Source organism: Callospermophilus lateralis, chromosome 19 (assembly GCF_048772815.1).
Source record: "Callospermophilus lateralis isolate mCalLat2 chromosome 19, mCalLat2.hap1, whole genome shotgun sequence".
In the NCBI taxonomy this organism is placed as follows: Eukaryota; Metazoa; Chordata; class Mammalia; order Rodentia; family Sciuridae; genus Callospermophilus; species Callospermophilus lateralis.
In genome coordinates, this window is record NC_135323.1 from 29579811 (window position 1) to 29596393 (window position 16583).

General features: G+C 49.7%; 1 protein-coding gene across 1 annotated transcript in view; it reads right to left on the bottom strand.

Annotated features, from left to right (window-relative positions):
• Window positions 1-1920: 1920 nt before the first annotated feature.
• Window positions 1921-16583, bottom strand: part of Zan (zonadhesin) — a 36221-nt gene continuing 21558 nt past the window's right edge. Inside the window, 19 exon segments of the mRNA XM_077105996.1 lie at window positions 1921-2008; window positions 2115-2223; window positions 3031-3171; window positions 3536-3674; window positions 3771-3815; window positions 3817-3970; window positions 4456-4530; window positions 4768-4941; window positions 5198-5369; window positions 5562-5697; window positions 5898-6148; window positions 6536-6674; window positions 7484-7695; window positions 12130-12797; window positions 13320-13444; window positions 13630-13794; window positions 13894-14144; window positions 14973-15117; window positions 15285-15490. Of these exon segments, the coding sequence (XP_076962111.1) occupies window positions 1921-2008; window positions 2115-2223; window positions 3031-3171; window positions 3536-3674; window positions 3771-3815; window positions 3817-3970; window positions 4456-4530; window positions 4768-4941; window positions 5198-5369; window positions 5562-5697; window positions 5898-6148; window positions 6536-6674; window positions 7484-7695; window positions 12130-12797; window positions 13320-13444; window positions 13630-13794; window positions 13894-14144; window positions 14973-15117; window positions 15285-15490 (3395 nt within the window).

Consider the following 16583-nt stretch of genomic DNA (forward strand, 5'->3'; position numbering starts at 1 on the left):
TGTGTGCTGGATGGCGGAAGGGGGATGGCTGGTAGTTGGAGGACAATTCCCTCATTCAGTATGCCGCCCAGGCAGGTGCTCCCAGACTGAGGAGCGAGGGACCAACTGAGTGTCTGCCCACCCCCATCCCCCACTCATCCTCCCCACATTGGAAGATGAGGCTGGGGTCTACCCCCACTCCTGCTCTGCTCTGCCTCCTCTCCATCCCAGCAGGACACCAGCAGGCAGGCTCTGGCCAGCCCCACTACCTGAAGCAGCATTTTTCCACTTCTGCCTCCCATTGCCCCCTGTTGTCATGTTGGGGTCAGTGCAGGTTGGGCCCGGGACAGTGAGCTGGTTCCATCTCCACAGCCCTCTTACAGAGTCCCTAACGCTCTTGGGTCCTCTGCCCTTCTCTCCCTTGGCGATGTATTTTGATTCCCCAAGACTGGGTGGAAGAGATTCTGTCCTGCTTGTCCACCCAGAGGCCAGCACCCCCAACCCCCTGCCCCTGCCAAACAGACTTCCGGGCTAGATAAGGTAACTTTCCAGGGCTGCTGGGGGAGGGAATAAAGGTTAAGGCTGTGGGGCAGAAATGGAGCCCAGGCAAAGATGAAGTCCAGGTGCAGGAGCGGAGCTGGGGGCAGGCAGCAGCAGGAACCCACGATGCCCCGTTCAGTTCCAGAGGCTGCCCTGCTGCCCCTCCTCCACCAAGGGAGTGAGAGCCATGCCAGGCAGGGTGGCCAGCCCAGGGCACCCCTTCTTTCCTGGGCCTTTTCCCCATTAGGTTGCTGAAGGGCTGGTCTACTAGGGTAAGTACAGAGTCACATCTTTGGAGTATCTCGGTCTATCCTGCTCCAACAGACCCAGACCCAGGTTCCGGACTGTCAGGAACCTACACCCCAACCCTCCCCCGGCCAGCCTGTCTCCCCAGGCTACCTGATGGGAGGACGGAGCCCCCCCACCCGCAAGGAAGGGGCAGAAAGTAAGCCCCTCAATCTCACCCTGGGCTGGGGGTTGCCCCACTCCTACTCCAAAACTGGCCCCAACCCCATCCTCAGTTCCCAAAGTAACTCCCAGGCCTTTTGGGGGGTTGGAGAAATGGGGAGGGTGGGCTCCTTCCCTGAGGGCCATTCACTTCACAAAAGAGCCACAACCCCATCCTTAGCCTTCACTCAGGGGTGAGTTTCATCATTAGAAACATAGAGGTCATGCCAGGGGGTGGTGCCTGGAGGCTGAGGCAGGAGGACTACAAGTTCCAGGCCAGCCTCAGCAATTGAACAAGGCCCTAAGCAATTTAGCAAGACCCTGTAAAAATTAAAAAGCGCTGGGGGTTTGGCTTAGTGTTAAAGCACCTTGGAGTTCAATCCCCAGTATCCCCCCCCCTTTCCCTAAATACAGGGAGGGCTTCTCAAATGACTTTTTATTCCCCTTAGTGGGGAACTCAGAGGCCTGTCCTCCAAGAAGCAGGGTTCCTGAGTAAAGATGGACTTGTGGTGCCTTTTCTCCTGTACCCCAGGCCACAGGCTTCATTCTACCTACTTCCCTGCCTTCTGCCTTTCCTGTTGATGGTGTCTCCCAGAGCTGAATGGCTATTCCCATGGCTTCTTCTAAGGGACAAGCTGCTTTCCTCCTCAGATCTAGCCACCCTGCCACCCCTCCTGCTGGGGATTGAACCCAGTGCCTCATGCATGCTTAGCTCTCCTAATGGGTCACATCCCAGCCCAGTAGCACCTGGGCCTTGGCCCCCACCACTCTCCCTCCAGTTTCAACTCCAAAGACCCACCTCACAGACCACTGCTTCTGCCATAATCACAGAAATTCAGAACTCAAAAATAAATTTTATTTAATGTCCACGTCTGACAACTCAGAACCGAGTGGCTCTGAAGGCAGCCTGAGGAACACTGAGGAAAATGAAGAAAACCGGCCTCCAAAGTGGACTCAGCTCTGGATGTGCAGGTGCTGGCCCCAGAGTGGGCTCTCACCTGTGTCCCCCAACTGGCCTCTGTTCTGGTCCTTCATTTTCTCCCTAGGAGGCAGTGGAGAGCAGGTGTGGCCTACAGTGAGGCCTGTCCTTCCCCCCACCCCTGTTGACCTATCCCACCTGGCTCTCCTCACCCCTGCCCAGGACTCACCTCCTCCTCCTCCTCCTCCTCATCCTGTAAACACATTCTCTGATCGCTGCTGACACTATGACCACGGAGGGCACCAGCATACCCAGCAGGATGGCTACAAAGTTGGATGCTTCTGGATACAGGAAGAGAAACAGGAATGTGGGTGGGAAGAAGGCAGTCCTGTTGGTCTGAGGGACCTCATCTCCCTAAATGTCTGGGCGTGGCTGGTTCTCCCTCCTGCCCTCCACCCCCAGCAGCCCTTTCTGGTTCCAGACAACTCCCAGAAGCCTTGACAGTAGGTCCCCAGAGTCTCAGGTATCATCCCTGCCAGGGTTTCTCAAAACATCCCCAGAAACACTTCACCAGCCAGGACCTGGCTGCTTGTTACAAAAGCAGATTTCTGGGCCCACTTCAGACCTACTGAACCTAAATTTCTGGGCGTAAGTCCTGGAACTTGTTAAACAAGTTACCCGCTACCCAGTCTTGCGTAGAACAAACTTGGGGAGAACCATTGCCCCAGTGGCACAGTGGAATTTGAGCTTTGGGTAGGAAAAAATAGTAAAAAGTCCAGAAAGGCCTAAAGGGACCCAGATGGGGGAAATAATGGGGCGAGGCAAATCCCATAGGGGAGGGAGGAAATGGAAAGTTAGGGCTTAAAGAGAAGATTCCAGAGCATGGGAATAGGAGGTGGACACAGGGCCTAGTTGAGGACCCCCTATCTTGCTAATCTCTAGGGATCATTATGCTATAATCCCTATTATACTTGATATATATATTATTATATATAGATACTTTAATAATTTATTACCTATTATATCTATTGATAGATATTATATCTATAATATCTGTAATCTATAATAGATGTGTTAATATTATGCATTTAAAACAATTCTATGGGGGCTGTCGCTGGGGCCTGGGGCCTGGGCTCTGCCCTCACCTGGCTTTTTAGGGGGAGGGATGTCCCGCGGCTCTGTGCACAGGGCTCCCCCATAGCCGACCTCACATTCACAGATGAAGCTGGCTCCCTGCTCCAGACACTGACCATCGTTCTGACAGGGGTTCGGAAGACATGGGGTTTCTGCAAGATTGGAGGGCTGTGAGGGACCAGGTGATTGATTCTCAGTGCAGGGGAGGCAAGGCTGGAGGCTGGACCCAGGAAGGTAGCAGCACCTCCAGAGCCCGGCGCTAGCCCCAGCCTGGGCTCTGGGGAAATGCTTAACCTTTCTTCATACCCACAAGATGAGTACACTGTGCTTGCCATCAGGTGCTGTAGAAAAGGACTAAAGGTCAGGGCTTTGTAGGTAACAGATGCTCAGGGAGGGAGAGGTCCTTTTCCTTTTTTCTTTCTTAAAAAGAGAGGCAGGACTTCCTGACAGCCATGTGGGAACTCTGAGCAGAGGATGGGGCGGGGAGCAACTTGGAGCAGAGAGATCCAGGCTCACCTCGGAAGCAGCCGCGGGTGAAGTTGCCTAGGGTGCAGATCTCCTCAGAGCTACAGCCGAAGGGCTCACACATCAGGACCCCTGAGCTGGCACAGGTACAGCGCTCAGAGCAATCCTCAGTCACAAAGCTGTCACCCAGCTGGAAAGGAGAAGGGCAGAGTTGGGGTTCTGGTTTCATGCTGGGTCTGGCTCTGTGCACCTTGGCTTCTGTGGGCCACCCGCTGCCAGCCCCAACCTGATAATAGGCACCGTCTCTGGTGCAGCCGCAGTCAGCTAGCGGGAGGCTCTGGGCACCACTGTAGGCGTAGCCTGGGAGGTTGGCGCAGCCTTCCACGCAGGGGCCCTCACAGTCCCCAAGGGTCACCAGGTTGGCACAGGACACTGGGCAGGGCATCATGCAGCTCTGATACACGGTATTCGCTGGACATGTCATGGCTGAGGGGACAGAGACATGGCCAAGAGTTGGGGCCAGCCAAAAAGGCACGGGACTATGGGACAGTGGGGCTGAAGGTAGAAGAGGGAGTGCAATATGGCTGCCTGGAGGCAGGAAAGCCAGAGGAACAGGTACCCCGTGTCTGAGGGGTTCATCTGGAACATGAGCACAGTGAAGGAGCTCAAGGGACAGAGGTGGGTGCAGGAGAGGAGGAAGGGGATGCAGTGATGGGAGGAGGAGGCTCCCTGGGGGGTGGGAAAGGGTCAGGTGGAAAAGACAGCTGCTTTCAGCTTGCTGAGAACTGAGGGGCAGAGGAACCAAGACAGGAAGCCTAAGGTGAGGACCGTGGTGGGTGAAGGGTCGGGCAGGGAATGGCTAGCAGAGGAGTCAAGGTCAGCTGCCAGGCAGGGGCAGTGCCTCACCACAGCGGGTGTGGTCCCGCCAGCTGGTTAGGCTGGCGCCCGCCTCTTGACAGGTGATGGCGTACCCGCTGAAAACCTGGCAGCGCAGCTCCTCTTGGTCATTGGGGTCCTGGGCTGTACACAGATCAACCACACAGTGCCTGGAGTCGAGAGGGAGGGGAGAGGGGGCTGTCACAGACAGGGAGGCAAGGACCCCTGCAGAAGAGGGCTTGAAGCCCCTCACAGAAGACATTGGGCAGTGTCAAGGGAGGGTCACCAAGAAGTGAGGCCACAGGGAGAAGGAAGGGAAGCAAGGCTGGGGGTCAAACAGCAGGACCCAGTGAAAGGCTGGAGCAGGAACTGAGGCCATGCTTGCAAGTCCTGGGCTCTTGACTCACTCCTGGAAAGGCTCCGGGGCCACAGTCTGGTGACAGGCAGCAAAGGGACCCTCGGGGTCCACCAGCACACTACAGGCCTGGGTGCTATTGATGAGTGCCAGCTGCTCCAAGCTGCATGCCAACCCTAGGGAGCTGGAATCTGCTTGTTGTCTCTCTTCCTCCTTGCGTATGGCCCTGGAAGAGAGAAGCCAAGGACCAGGTGAGGCCCTGGAAGAAGGTGAACTTGGGGAGGAACAACTGGGGACAGAGGCTAAGGGAAGGGTAGGACCCACTGGGATTTCCATTGAGCAGGTGCCCGCCCCCCAATGTCATTACCAGGAGAAGTGGTAGAAGGTGAAGTAGTGAGGCCTCAGTCCACTAGAACCGAAAACCAGAATGGGAGGGTAGCAGCTGTGATCAGACCCTGGTCCTCCTGAGCCCCAGCACTCACCTTGGGGAACGTGCGAGAGGCTCATCCGCATTCGCCTCCCAGCTGTTGCCAAAGACATAGAGGTTCTGGGTGAGCCTGCCATCCGGCAGTATGAACTCATTGGTGCGGTTCCCGTCATAGTTCCCACACATTCCACGCACCAGCCCCTGGTACATGCTGGGCAGGGTGATCACTGTGGGAGCAAGAGGGTGCCCTGCAGTGAGCCCCCCATGCTGGCCCCCCACCTCCTCCTGGGTCCCCAACTTGAGCTGGGGGGCCCATTCCCAGGCAAGGCTTCTCTCCTCACGGTGAGCCCGTTTATGCAGGGCATTCTCACCCCTACCCCAGAACTGTGCCCTCCGCTCTCTGTCCCCCTCTCTGGTACCTGCGTTGATCCTTGCACCACCACCCAAGCTGACAACCAGCTCAAAGTCAGTGATCAGAAAGAGCCGCTGGCCCTGCATGGTGACCTGCAGGCGCTCATTGGGACTGTAGGGGTAGGCCATCTTCTGGTTGTTGACCTGTGGGGGAGGAAAGGTGGACAGGCACTGCGGGGCATGTTGGAGCAAGCTGGTCCTCTGCTGCTCTGGCCTGTGCCTGGCTTTGCCCATATTCTCCCTCTCTCTGTACGTCATTCAGTGGTTCAATCATCCAGGAACCTCCCAGAAGCAGGGCGCCTGCTTCATCAGCTTTAGGTGGTCTCAGTCTGACTCCTACTAACCAGAAGCGTCAGTCCAGCCTGGAACTGGACTTTATAGCCATAGACGAAGGTGATCACTTCATGCAAGAAGATCAGGCCCGGGGCCGAGGAATACACCTTGTTACGTCCCTCCACAACCAGCTTCTCCAGCCCTTCAGGGAGCTTGTCCACTGTTTTTACCAGGATGTAGGTCATGCGACCCTGGAAGAGGTAGCTGAACCTATCAAATGTGCGGTAATGGGGGTCCCCATAGACGGAGCATTGATCCGATTCTGCCAAGAAAGGCAAACACTGAAAAGGGACCCTGCCCAGATATGAGTCCTGGGAATCCCTCCTACCATGGCACCTCCTGTCACCTCTCTCTTGGGCCCTGGGCTCCCTGGATACTTGACCTTCAACTTCTTCCCTCTCTAGCCCCATTGCAACCTTCATCTGGATCTTCTCACCCTCCTCTCTCTTTTTGACCTTAAGGTAGGGGGTCCTGAGAGGATCTATAACTTGCCTGTGACCAGAGTTGGCAGAAGCCAGGCCTCCTGATCCCACTGCCCACCCCATGACTACCGTGCTTGGCACCTTCTCCAGGCTAAGTTCCTGCTTGGCCCCTCACTCCTCCTGGGTCCCAGGTGCACCCCTTTCCCCCTTCCCTAGCAGCTCCCTACTGTCAGGGACGCAATTGTTGATTCCTTCCTTGTGCTGGCAGTGAGACTGAGCGGGACAGCGGAAGGTCTTGCACCGAATGCTTCCTCCTACGCAGGAACAAGTCTGCGTACAGCCCGTGGAGATCCAGGTCTTGCCTATCTGTAGAAACCACCAGAAAAGAAAGAAAGGGAGGAGAGAAGGGTGAGTTCTCCTCCTCTCATTCCTTCAGTCTAAGCCCACTGTCTCAAGAGCTCACAGTCAGCCTCTGTATCTGTGGGTTGGATCCAACCAGACTTGGATAGAAATATTTGAAAAAAAAAATTGCATTTGCGCCAAATTTGTCATTATTCCCTAAAGAATACAGCATGACAATATTTACATGACATTAACATTATATATACTAGCTATTACATGTTGTCTAGAGATGATGTAAACTCTACAAGAAAGATGTGCAAATGTTCTATGCAAATACCATGCTATTTTATGAAAGGGACTTGAATGTCCACAGATTTTGGTATCGTTGGGAGTCCTGGATCAATTGTTCTCATGGATATACAGGAACCAATGCATTAACCCTGGGGAGAAGCAGTTACAGTGTCATTTGGATCTTTATGTCCCTATATCCTCCCCACAGGCATTGTTCTTGGTGTCTTACATATGCTCTTCAGGACCCATTTTACAGAAGAGAAAACTGAGGCATCAGAGGTCATCTGACTCATCAGGGGTCTAAACAGGATTCAAACACAGATCATCCCACACAAAGGCCATGCTCTTTCTGCTATAAACTTCTGTGCCCAGTTGTATGGATTCCTCACCTCCCAAACCCAAACCATGTTCCACCTGCCTTCACACTCCAGGGCCAGCCACAGAGACAAGGGTGCCCCAGGCTGAGAGGCTGAGGAAAGAAAAAGTACAATCCTCAAGGTTTGTGACCCCCCCACACACTCCCATTTCCTCTGCCCACTCACAGGGATGGTGCCACCCTGGGCGTCCTTGCAGCTACAACTACTTTGGGGCATACACTTGTCCCCATTCAGCACATAGCCGGACTGACAGAGGCAACCTTCAGCGCAGCTGGAAGAGCCTCTGCTATTCTTGCAGTGGCCATCCGGGTTCAAACAGGAAGATGGGCAGGAGGGAAGGCAGTTACTGTAGCTGGAATGGGCCGGGCATTCCAGAGCTGTAGGGTGGAAAAGAAACTTGGGTAAGTGGAAGGGACCAGAGGTTGTCTAAGAGGTCAGGGCCTCTAGAAACCAGGCTAGGGGTAATGACCAACAAGGCTTGGGGTTTCTCTCCTTATTCATTCATCAAACATTTACTGAGTGTGTGCCAGGACCTGAGGGAAAAAAAAGTTAGAAGCACTCCTCCAGGCTGTGCAAGGGCCTGGGTTCTATGCCCAGCACCATTAAAGTCAAAGAATGGCTCTCTGGAGTCTGTGTGGGAGACTGAAGTCCCCCGCAATAGCAGCACAACCTTGATGTGCATGGTATGTATGTGACTAGCAGATGTGTACCAGGCATATTGGTGGCACAGAGCAAGGAGGTATCAACTCTGTCAGGGGAGCTCAAGAAAGAACTCTAGAAGAAAGTGTGAACAAAGGGAAATGTATACCATGTTCATGGACAGGAAGAGCCAGCAACATGCAGATGTCATTTCTCCCCCAGTGAATTTATAAATTTAATGTGACCCCAATAAAAAAGACCAACCAGGTTGTGTGTGTGTACGTTTGTGTAGACAAAGTGGTTTTAAAACTGAGATAAAGATACAAGCAAACTGAAAAAAAAAAAAAAATAAGCAAACTAGAAAGGCCAGGAAAACTTTTTTTTTCTTTTCCTTTTTTTTTTTTTTTTTTTTGTGTGTGTGAGGATCATGGGGATTGAACCCAGGTATGCTTTACTACTGAGTCACATCCCAGTCTTTTTATTTTTTTTAAGACAGGGTCTCACTAAGTTGCTTAGGGCCTCAACACATTGCCTAGGTTGACCTTAAACCTGTGATCTTCCCATCTCTGCCTACCGAGTCCCTAGGATTACAGGAGTGCACCTCTGTGCCCTGTACCAGGACAACTTTTAAATAGCAGTGATTTGGGGTGGGATGTGGCTCAAGTGGTAGCGTGCTCGCCTGGCATGCATGTGGCCCAGGTTCAATCCTCAGCACCACATACAAACAAAGATGTTGTGTCCGCTGAAAACTAAAAAAATAAATATTAAAATTCTCTCTCTCTCTCTCTCTCTCTAAAAAAAATTAAAAAAAAATAAAACAAAATAAAATAAAATAAATAGCAGTGATTAGTGAAGGTCCCTACCCAAAATTAAAACACATTTTAGATTCCCAATGATCACAGCATGTTACTGGTACATGAAGATACAGATGAACCTTTGAAGCAAGAGATAAAATATACAACTAGGCATGATGATGCACACTGTAATCCCAGTGACTTGGGAAACTGATTACAAGTTTAAAACCAGCCTCAGCAACTTAGTGAGGCCCTAAGCAGCTTAACTAGACCCTGTCTCAACATAAAAAAAATAAAAATAAAAAGGGCTGGGGATGTGGCACACCTGTGTTCTATCCCCAGTAGCAAAATTAATGAATAAAATTTAAAAATTTAAAAACCAGATACAGAGCCAAGCATATATGAAAATTTAGTATTTGATAAATTGTAGCATCTCAGTTGGCAGGGAAAGCTAGTCTAGTTATTTAATAGTGCAGAAACAACTTGTTAGCCTTCTGGAAAAAATTAAACAAAGTTGATTCATATCTCATTCTACATGCCAGGCTAATTCCTAATGGGTCAAAAATTTAAACATAAAAAAGAAACCATAAAAATCCTAGAGCACAGCATGAGCCAAAAAAATTTTAAAAATCTAACTTTGGTGGGGACAGCATCTGTAACTATGGTCTCAGACACAGAAACCATGAAACAGGGATTAATATTTTTTAGGGTTGGGGATGTAGCTTCATGGTAAAGTGCTCCTCTAGCATGTGCAAGATCCTGGATTCAATCCCTAGCACCACAAGAAAGAAAAAAAAAAAACTTCAAATCCATAAAAATATTTTTTCTTCTGCATGGCAAAAAAAGTAAAAAAGATTTTTTAAAAAGGAACTGGAAAAAAAATTTGTGTAACTTGGAGCACTAATAAAGGGCTACTTTCCATAATAGATAAAGGACTTCTCTAAAATAGTTTGATAAAGACCAACAACTTAGTGGAAAAATTGGAATGAACAAGATCAGAGAGCTTATAGGAAGGGAAATTCAATTGGTTCTTAAATATATGAAAGAATGTACAGTCTCGCTCACAATAAGAAAAATGCAAGTTAAGGTTCATTATTTTTCACATATTAGATTGTCAAGAATCCAAAAGGTTGGTGGCATACTGGCTTGGTGAGGATAAAGGGAGTGGAGACAGGCACTCTCGTATATTGCTTGTGGAAATGTAAATTTTTCAACTCCTTGGGAGGGCCATTTGGCAACACCTCTCCAAAGTACAAATGCATACAGTTCTGGTCCCAACAATTCGAGTTCCAGGAATTTTTCTTACACATAGAGTCACATACATAGAACACCATACGTGTGTTATTCCCCTGCAACACTGATTGCAAAAGCAAAAAGGTGGAAACAACCAGAAAGTCCCTCAAAGAAGAGCAATTAGATAAATTGTGATAAATTAGGATAGGGCTGAGGGTGTGGCTCAGTGGTATAGAGCTTGCCGAGCAAGTATGAGGTACTGGGTTCCATCCCCAGGACTGCAAAAAGAAAATACTATATGATAGGTGCAATGGCGTAGACCTGTAATCCAAGTGACTTGTGAGGCTGAGGGAGAATGATTGCAAGTTCGAGACCAGCCTCAGCAATTTAGTAAGACACTGTCTCAAGATAAAAAAAAAAAAAGAAAAAGGACTTGGAATATAGATCAGTAGTAAAGCACCCCTGGGTTCAATCCTCAGTACCAAAAAAAAAAAAAAAGAAAACAAGAAGGAAAAAAGAAATACCTATATAATAATAGACTATTATGCAGCTGTAGAAGGTAATGAGGAAGCTCTTTACATACATGACACGGAAAGATCTCTAGATTATCAAAAATAAAGTACATGGACTGAGGATGTGGCTCAAGCGGTAGCGCGCTCGCCTGGCATGCGTGTGGCCCGGGTTCAATCCTCAGCACCACATACAAATAAAGATGTTGTGTCCACCGAAAAACTAAAAAATAAATATTTTTTTTTAAAAAAAGAATTAATAAATAAAGTACAAATTACTGCATCTAGTATGGTACTATTTATAAGACAAAAGGAGAAAATGAGGTATACTAATTTGAATTTGTTTATACAGTAAAAGGTCTTTGGAAAAATACTGAGATGTGAACTGATCCCACAGGGTCAGGAAGTGGTGAGACTTCTCTCTGGGTATCTTTTTTTTGTTTGTTCATTTTTGAAACAGGATCTTACTATGTTGTCCAGGCTGGACTCAAAACTCATGGGCTCAAGGGTTCCTCCTGCCCGTGTCTCAAGTGCTTGGACTACTGGTATGTACCACCATGCCTAATACTTTAAAGGGGTGTGTGTGTGTGTGTGTGTGTGTGTGTGTGTGTGTGTTGCCTGGAATAGTGGTACACCCTGTAATCCCAGTGATTTGGGAGGTTGAGGTAGGAGGATCACAAGTTCAATGCTAGGCTAATCACTTATTGAGACCCTGTTTCAAACCCAAAAAGGGGGCTGGGGTTGTGGCTCAGCAGTAGAGCACTCACCTTGCCCGTGTGAGACCCTGGATTCAATCCTCAGCACCACATAAAAATAAATAAGTGAAATAAAGGTACTGTATCCAACTACAATTTAAATAAATAAATAAATATAAAAAACACAAAAAAACCCCAAAAACCAAAAAGGGCTGGGGATGTAGGTCAGTGGTAAAGTGCCCTGGGTTCAATCTCCAGCACCATAAAAACATAAACAAACAACAAAAAATATATGGGAGGATGTGTGCAGGTTATACACAAATACTATGCTATTTTATATAAAGGAACTGAAGCATCCTCAGATTTTGGTATTCAGAGGGGTCCTGAAACCAATCCATCTGCTGTGCATACCAGAGAATTACTGTACTTACTAAAAAAAGTGATGAATTGCTGCTTTACATTTTAGAGGGTTCTTCTTTTAGATAGTGGTGATGGTTGTACAATTTTACAAAGATACTAAAAGAACACTTTAAAAGTGTTGAATATCATGCTATGTGAATAAGCTCAGTTATAATTACTGTTTTTAAAGAGCTACAGAAGATGCCCAGCCTGAGTGTGTGAAAACACAGGCCTGTGTGGGAAGGGAGAGGCCAGGATGGTGGTCTCGGACACCACTGTGCCATGCTTGGACTTAACCCTGCAGGAGGAGAGTAGTCACACTTCCTTTGCTTGGGAAAATGGCATCAGTAAAGGAGCCGAAAAGCAGCTGCTCTGATACGAGGGGCTCTGGTTGGGAAGGGACTGTAACCAGTCCTTGTCAGAGATGATAAGTTCAGAAGTAGGTCAGGAGCAATCAGAGGGAGCATGAGGGAGCTCTAAGGAACAGGAAGGGAGAAACAGGGTGTGGGAGCAGACTAGGGGTGACAGAAGGGGATACTTACGGCAAAAGCTGCTGTTCCTCCAGATGGGGGGCTTGAGCCCCTGGGTCTTGCAGGCGGCCCCAAAGTCCTGGAAAACCAGGCAGAGGGCTCCCGTCAGGATTCCAGAGTCACAGAACTTGTCCCTACAGAGCTGCAGGTAGGGCTGGATGTCCACGCGGGCAGCACACTGGGCCCAGGCAGTGGCCTCAAGGGCTGCCTGGCAATTTCTCTGGGCTGTTTGGAAGTCGACTTGCTTGCAAAGGGCTTTCACTTTGCCCTTGGATTCTTCCTTTTGGCCCTCACTTTCCGTCCTGTGGCCCTCCTTGTGGCCCTCGCTTTCCGACCTGTGTTCCTCCTTGTGTTCCTCCTTGTGGCCCTCGCTTTCCATCCTGTGTTCCTCCTTGTGGCCCTCCTTGTGGCCCTCGCTTTCCATCCTGTGTTCCTCCTTGTGGCCCTCCTTGTGGCCCTCGCTTTCCGGCCTGTGTTCCTCCTGGTGGCTCTGGCTTTCCGTTCTGTGTTCCTCCTTGTGGCCCTCCTTGTGGCCCTTGCTTTCCGACCTGTGTTCCTCCTGGTGGCTCTGGCTTTCCGTCCTGTGTTCCTCCTTGTGGCCCTGGCTTTCCCTTTTGGGTTCCTCCTTGTTGCCTTGACTTTCTACTTTGTTCTGAGGTTGCTCTGAGGGCTTCTGGCACCTGGGAAGGGAAAAAAATGGATCAACAGAGGGGCAACCACTACCCTCTCTGTGAAGATGATGATCTGGCACTCCCAATGCACCTGAGAGAGTCTCTGGGACTCCCAAGCCTCCCAGCTTTCTTTCTTTCTTTCTTTTTTTTTTTTTAAAGAGCGTTAGTTCTGTAGAAATGATATATTTTTTTTTGAGAGAGAGAGAGAGAGACACAACACAGAGAGAGTGAGAAATTTTTTAATATTTATTTTTTAGTTATCGGCAGACACAACATCTTTGTTTGTATATGGTGCTGAGGATCGAACTCGGGCCGCACGCATGCGCCACATCCCCAGCCTGCCTCCCAGCTTTCTAAGGGAACATTTCTGCATTTCCCCAAATAGGTTCTGGCAGCCCGTGAGACTCAGCAGGCACCCCCCACACACACAAATCACACACATGAAGGAACATTCTGGTCTCCCTATCCCAGGCTGGCCTTGCAGGGTCTGGTTAAGACCATTTTCTGAAAATGGTCTTAGGGAACAATTACGTTTGCTCAATGCCTTTGTCCTTCCAGCTGTTCATGAACTCAGAGTTGTTCTGGGCAAACTCTTCACTGGGCATCATGTGCTCGTCGTCCACCTCACCATTGAAGTTGCCACACACACCACACACCTGGGCGGGCAGAGGGCTTTTCAGTGCAGGGGAAGCTTAAGGGGAGTTTTCTCTGGAGCATCCTGCCCAGAAAACCACAGAGAGGTGCAGTGGGCAGTCCTCCTCCTACTGGCCACTGATCTCTCGTGGGGGATGGGGATGTTGCTCCCCCGCTCCCCACCAACAAGGTCAGGCCATACCCTCACCTTGTCATAATAGGCTACAGGGACTTTGATCTCTAAGAACTGGTTGCCATCAAAACGGACTTGTAGTCCATTATCAACATCGACGAGGGTGTTGGTGCCACTAGAAGTGATGCTGACCCCAGGGATCTGGGATGTGGCAGGAAGTGTGACTGTTGCATCATTGATCTGAAGAGGAGGGTGGCACCTGTGAGTGGGAGGAAGGACCAGAGTCCCCTCCCCAGAGCTCGCTCCTCCTTCTGGGTCATGTCATCGTGCCCAGCTCACCAGCACTTGGTGTTTCTTTTTCAGGATGATCTTAGAATTGAAGATGTTGATGTAGAGCTCAGGGAGGGAGATGGGACTGGTACTGTCTTGTTGGTTATAACTCTTGGCACTGATCTTGAAGAAAGGTAGGTTCATGTTGGGGTGGCACACTTTGACTAAGACTTGAGTGCAGACGTCCACAATGGCTTTATGGCTAACGCCATCAAAGCTCACAAACTGGGAACCCCCTGAGACCCGGCACACGCCCACATCTGGAGGGAAAGAGAGGTGGTTGAGACATCACCCCATCTCTGATAAGAACACTGTCCCAAGGGAAATGATCCTGTACTCTTCCTGCCTGGGAAGGCCAGGGAGCCCCAAGAAGGAAGGAGGACTTTGTTCAAGAAAAAAATCATGGCCCAAGGCCTCAGACTGGTATGACTCTTAGAGGTAGAGGGGAGTGTAATTCTACCGGGAAGGGATTTATTATATGCAACCCAAGTTCACGGCTGCTGCAGGAGAAACATAGTTGCTTTGTTAGAATGTTTGTTCCCCAGAATTCATGCATTGGAAACTTAACTTCCAAAGTCATATGCTAGTGGTATTTGGAGGTGGTGCTTGATGCTACCCTGAGATGCTGCAGAGTCCCCACCAGCAAGAAGGCCCTCTCCAGATGCAACCCTTCAAATTTGGACTTCCCAGACTCCAAAATAAGAAGTGCATTTCCTGGGTGGGATGTAGCTCAGTGGTAGAGCTCTTGGCTAGCATGGTCAAGACCCTGCATTCCATCCCCAGCACCAAAAGAAGGAAAGGCAGGAAATAAGACATTTCTTTTCTTTATAAATTATCCAGTCTCCTGCATTCTGACATAACAATAGAAAATGGGTAACAGGTTACCTGTTTTCTGTTGCTATATCAGAATGCAGGGAACTGAAGCCCGAGATGCCCTTCCAGGCAGTGGAAGACCATCTATCCTCAGAAGAGCCAAGAACTATTTGGTAGAGCTGAGCTGTGAATATGAACCTGAATGCTACAGGGGCAGGTAGGGAGAATGTGGGGGAAGTGGGGAAACTGCTCTAGGTATCACGCTGCCCTCCTACCTGAGGCCCTGCAGCGAAACAGCCCATCCAGGGCTCTGCAGGTCTGCTCGGACTTGCAGGTGGTCTTCTGGCAGGTAATGTTGTTTTGGACGGAGCAGGTGCAGAGGGTGGTGCAGGTGTTCTCCAGGTACCAGCTCTCCCCCAACTGTGGGGCATGGGGGTTGGCACAGCCAGCAGAAATTTGGAAGCTGGAGGTAGGGGAGTGCACCCCACCCCTGGGACACTTTCTGCCTTTGCTTGCCACCTGTCCTGAGCTTTTTCTGGGCCACCCCACCCCCTGCTTTGTGGAAACGGGCAGGATTGGCCTCTCACCGTGTGGTAGAAGCCCTTTGAGTCAGTGCAGCCACACAGGCTGAGAGGCACACAGGACGTCCCACTCAGGATGAAGTCTCCATGGCACTCACAACCCTCCACACAGGGCATAGAAGGGCACTTCATGGGGATCCTCAGGCTAAGGCAGGTGGCTGGGCAGGGGCTGGTACAGTAGTTATAGTGACTGCCAGAAGGACACCGCATAGCTACGAAGGACATGAGTGTTAGGAAAAGAGTGGCATTTACAGCTCCCAGCCTTGGAGCACTGGGAGTCCCTGGGGACTATCTGTTGACAGATACACAGACCCACAAGCCAAGTGGTCTATCCACAGGAGAGAAATAAGCCAGGTACCAAGACACCCACTGCATGATTCCTTCGATGTGGAGATCCTAAAGGAGCTCAATTCATAGAGACAGGAAGCAGAATTGTGGTTGCCAGGGGTAAGAAAAGACTGTTTAGTGTGGTCTGAATTTCAGTTGGGGAGAACCAGCTCTGGAAATGGCTGCCCACCACTTCAAAAGTGTTACAATGAGGCTGAGGGTGTGGCTCAGTGGTAGAGTGCCTGCCCAGCATGCAATAAGCCCTGGGTTCTATTCTCAGCAACACAAAAGAAAAAACAAAAAAGGCCAAAATAGTAAATTTTATGTTATGTACGTTTTCTCATAATTTTTTTTTGTGGGGGGTACCAGAGATTGAACTCAGGGGCACTCAACCACTGAGCCCCATCCCCAGCCCTATTTTGTATTTTATTTAGAGACAGGGTCTCACTGAGTTGCTCAGCAACTTTTCTTTTGCTGAGGGCTGGCTTTGAACTTGAGATCCTCCTGCCTCAGCTTCCAGAGCTACTGGGATTTCAGGCCTGCACACCACGTGTATGGCTGGCTTCAATTTTTTTTTTTTTTTAAGAACTTTTCTGAAAGAAAGAAAGAAAGAAAGGGAACAGAGCCTTGTAATCCCAGCTACTGGGAAGGCTGAGGCAGGAAGATCACAAGTTCAAGGCCAGCCTGGGCAATTCAGTGAGACCCTGTTTCAAAATAAAATGAAAAAGGCTGGGGGTGTAGCTGAGTGGTAGAGAACTCACCTAGCCTGTAGGAGGCCCTGAATTCAATCCCCAGTACCATAAGAAGGGAGGAGGAAGGGGGGGGGAGAAAGGGAAGAGAGCTGGACCAGTGTAAAAGGAAGGAGGCTGTTTCCACTGGATAATTTCTTTTTTTCTTTTTTTTTGGTACCAGGGATTGAACCCAGGGGTGCTTAACCACTTAGCCACATCCCCAGCTCTTTTTTTACATTTTTATTTA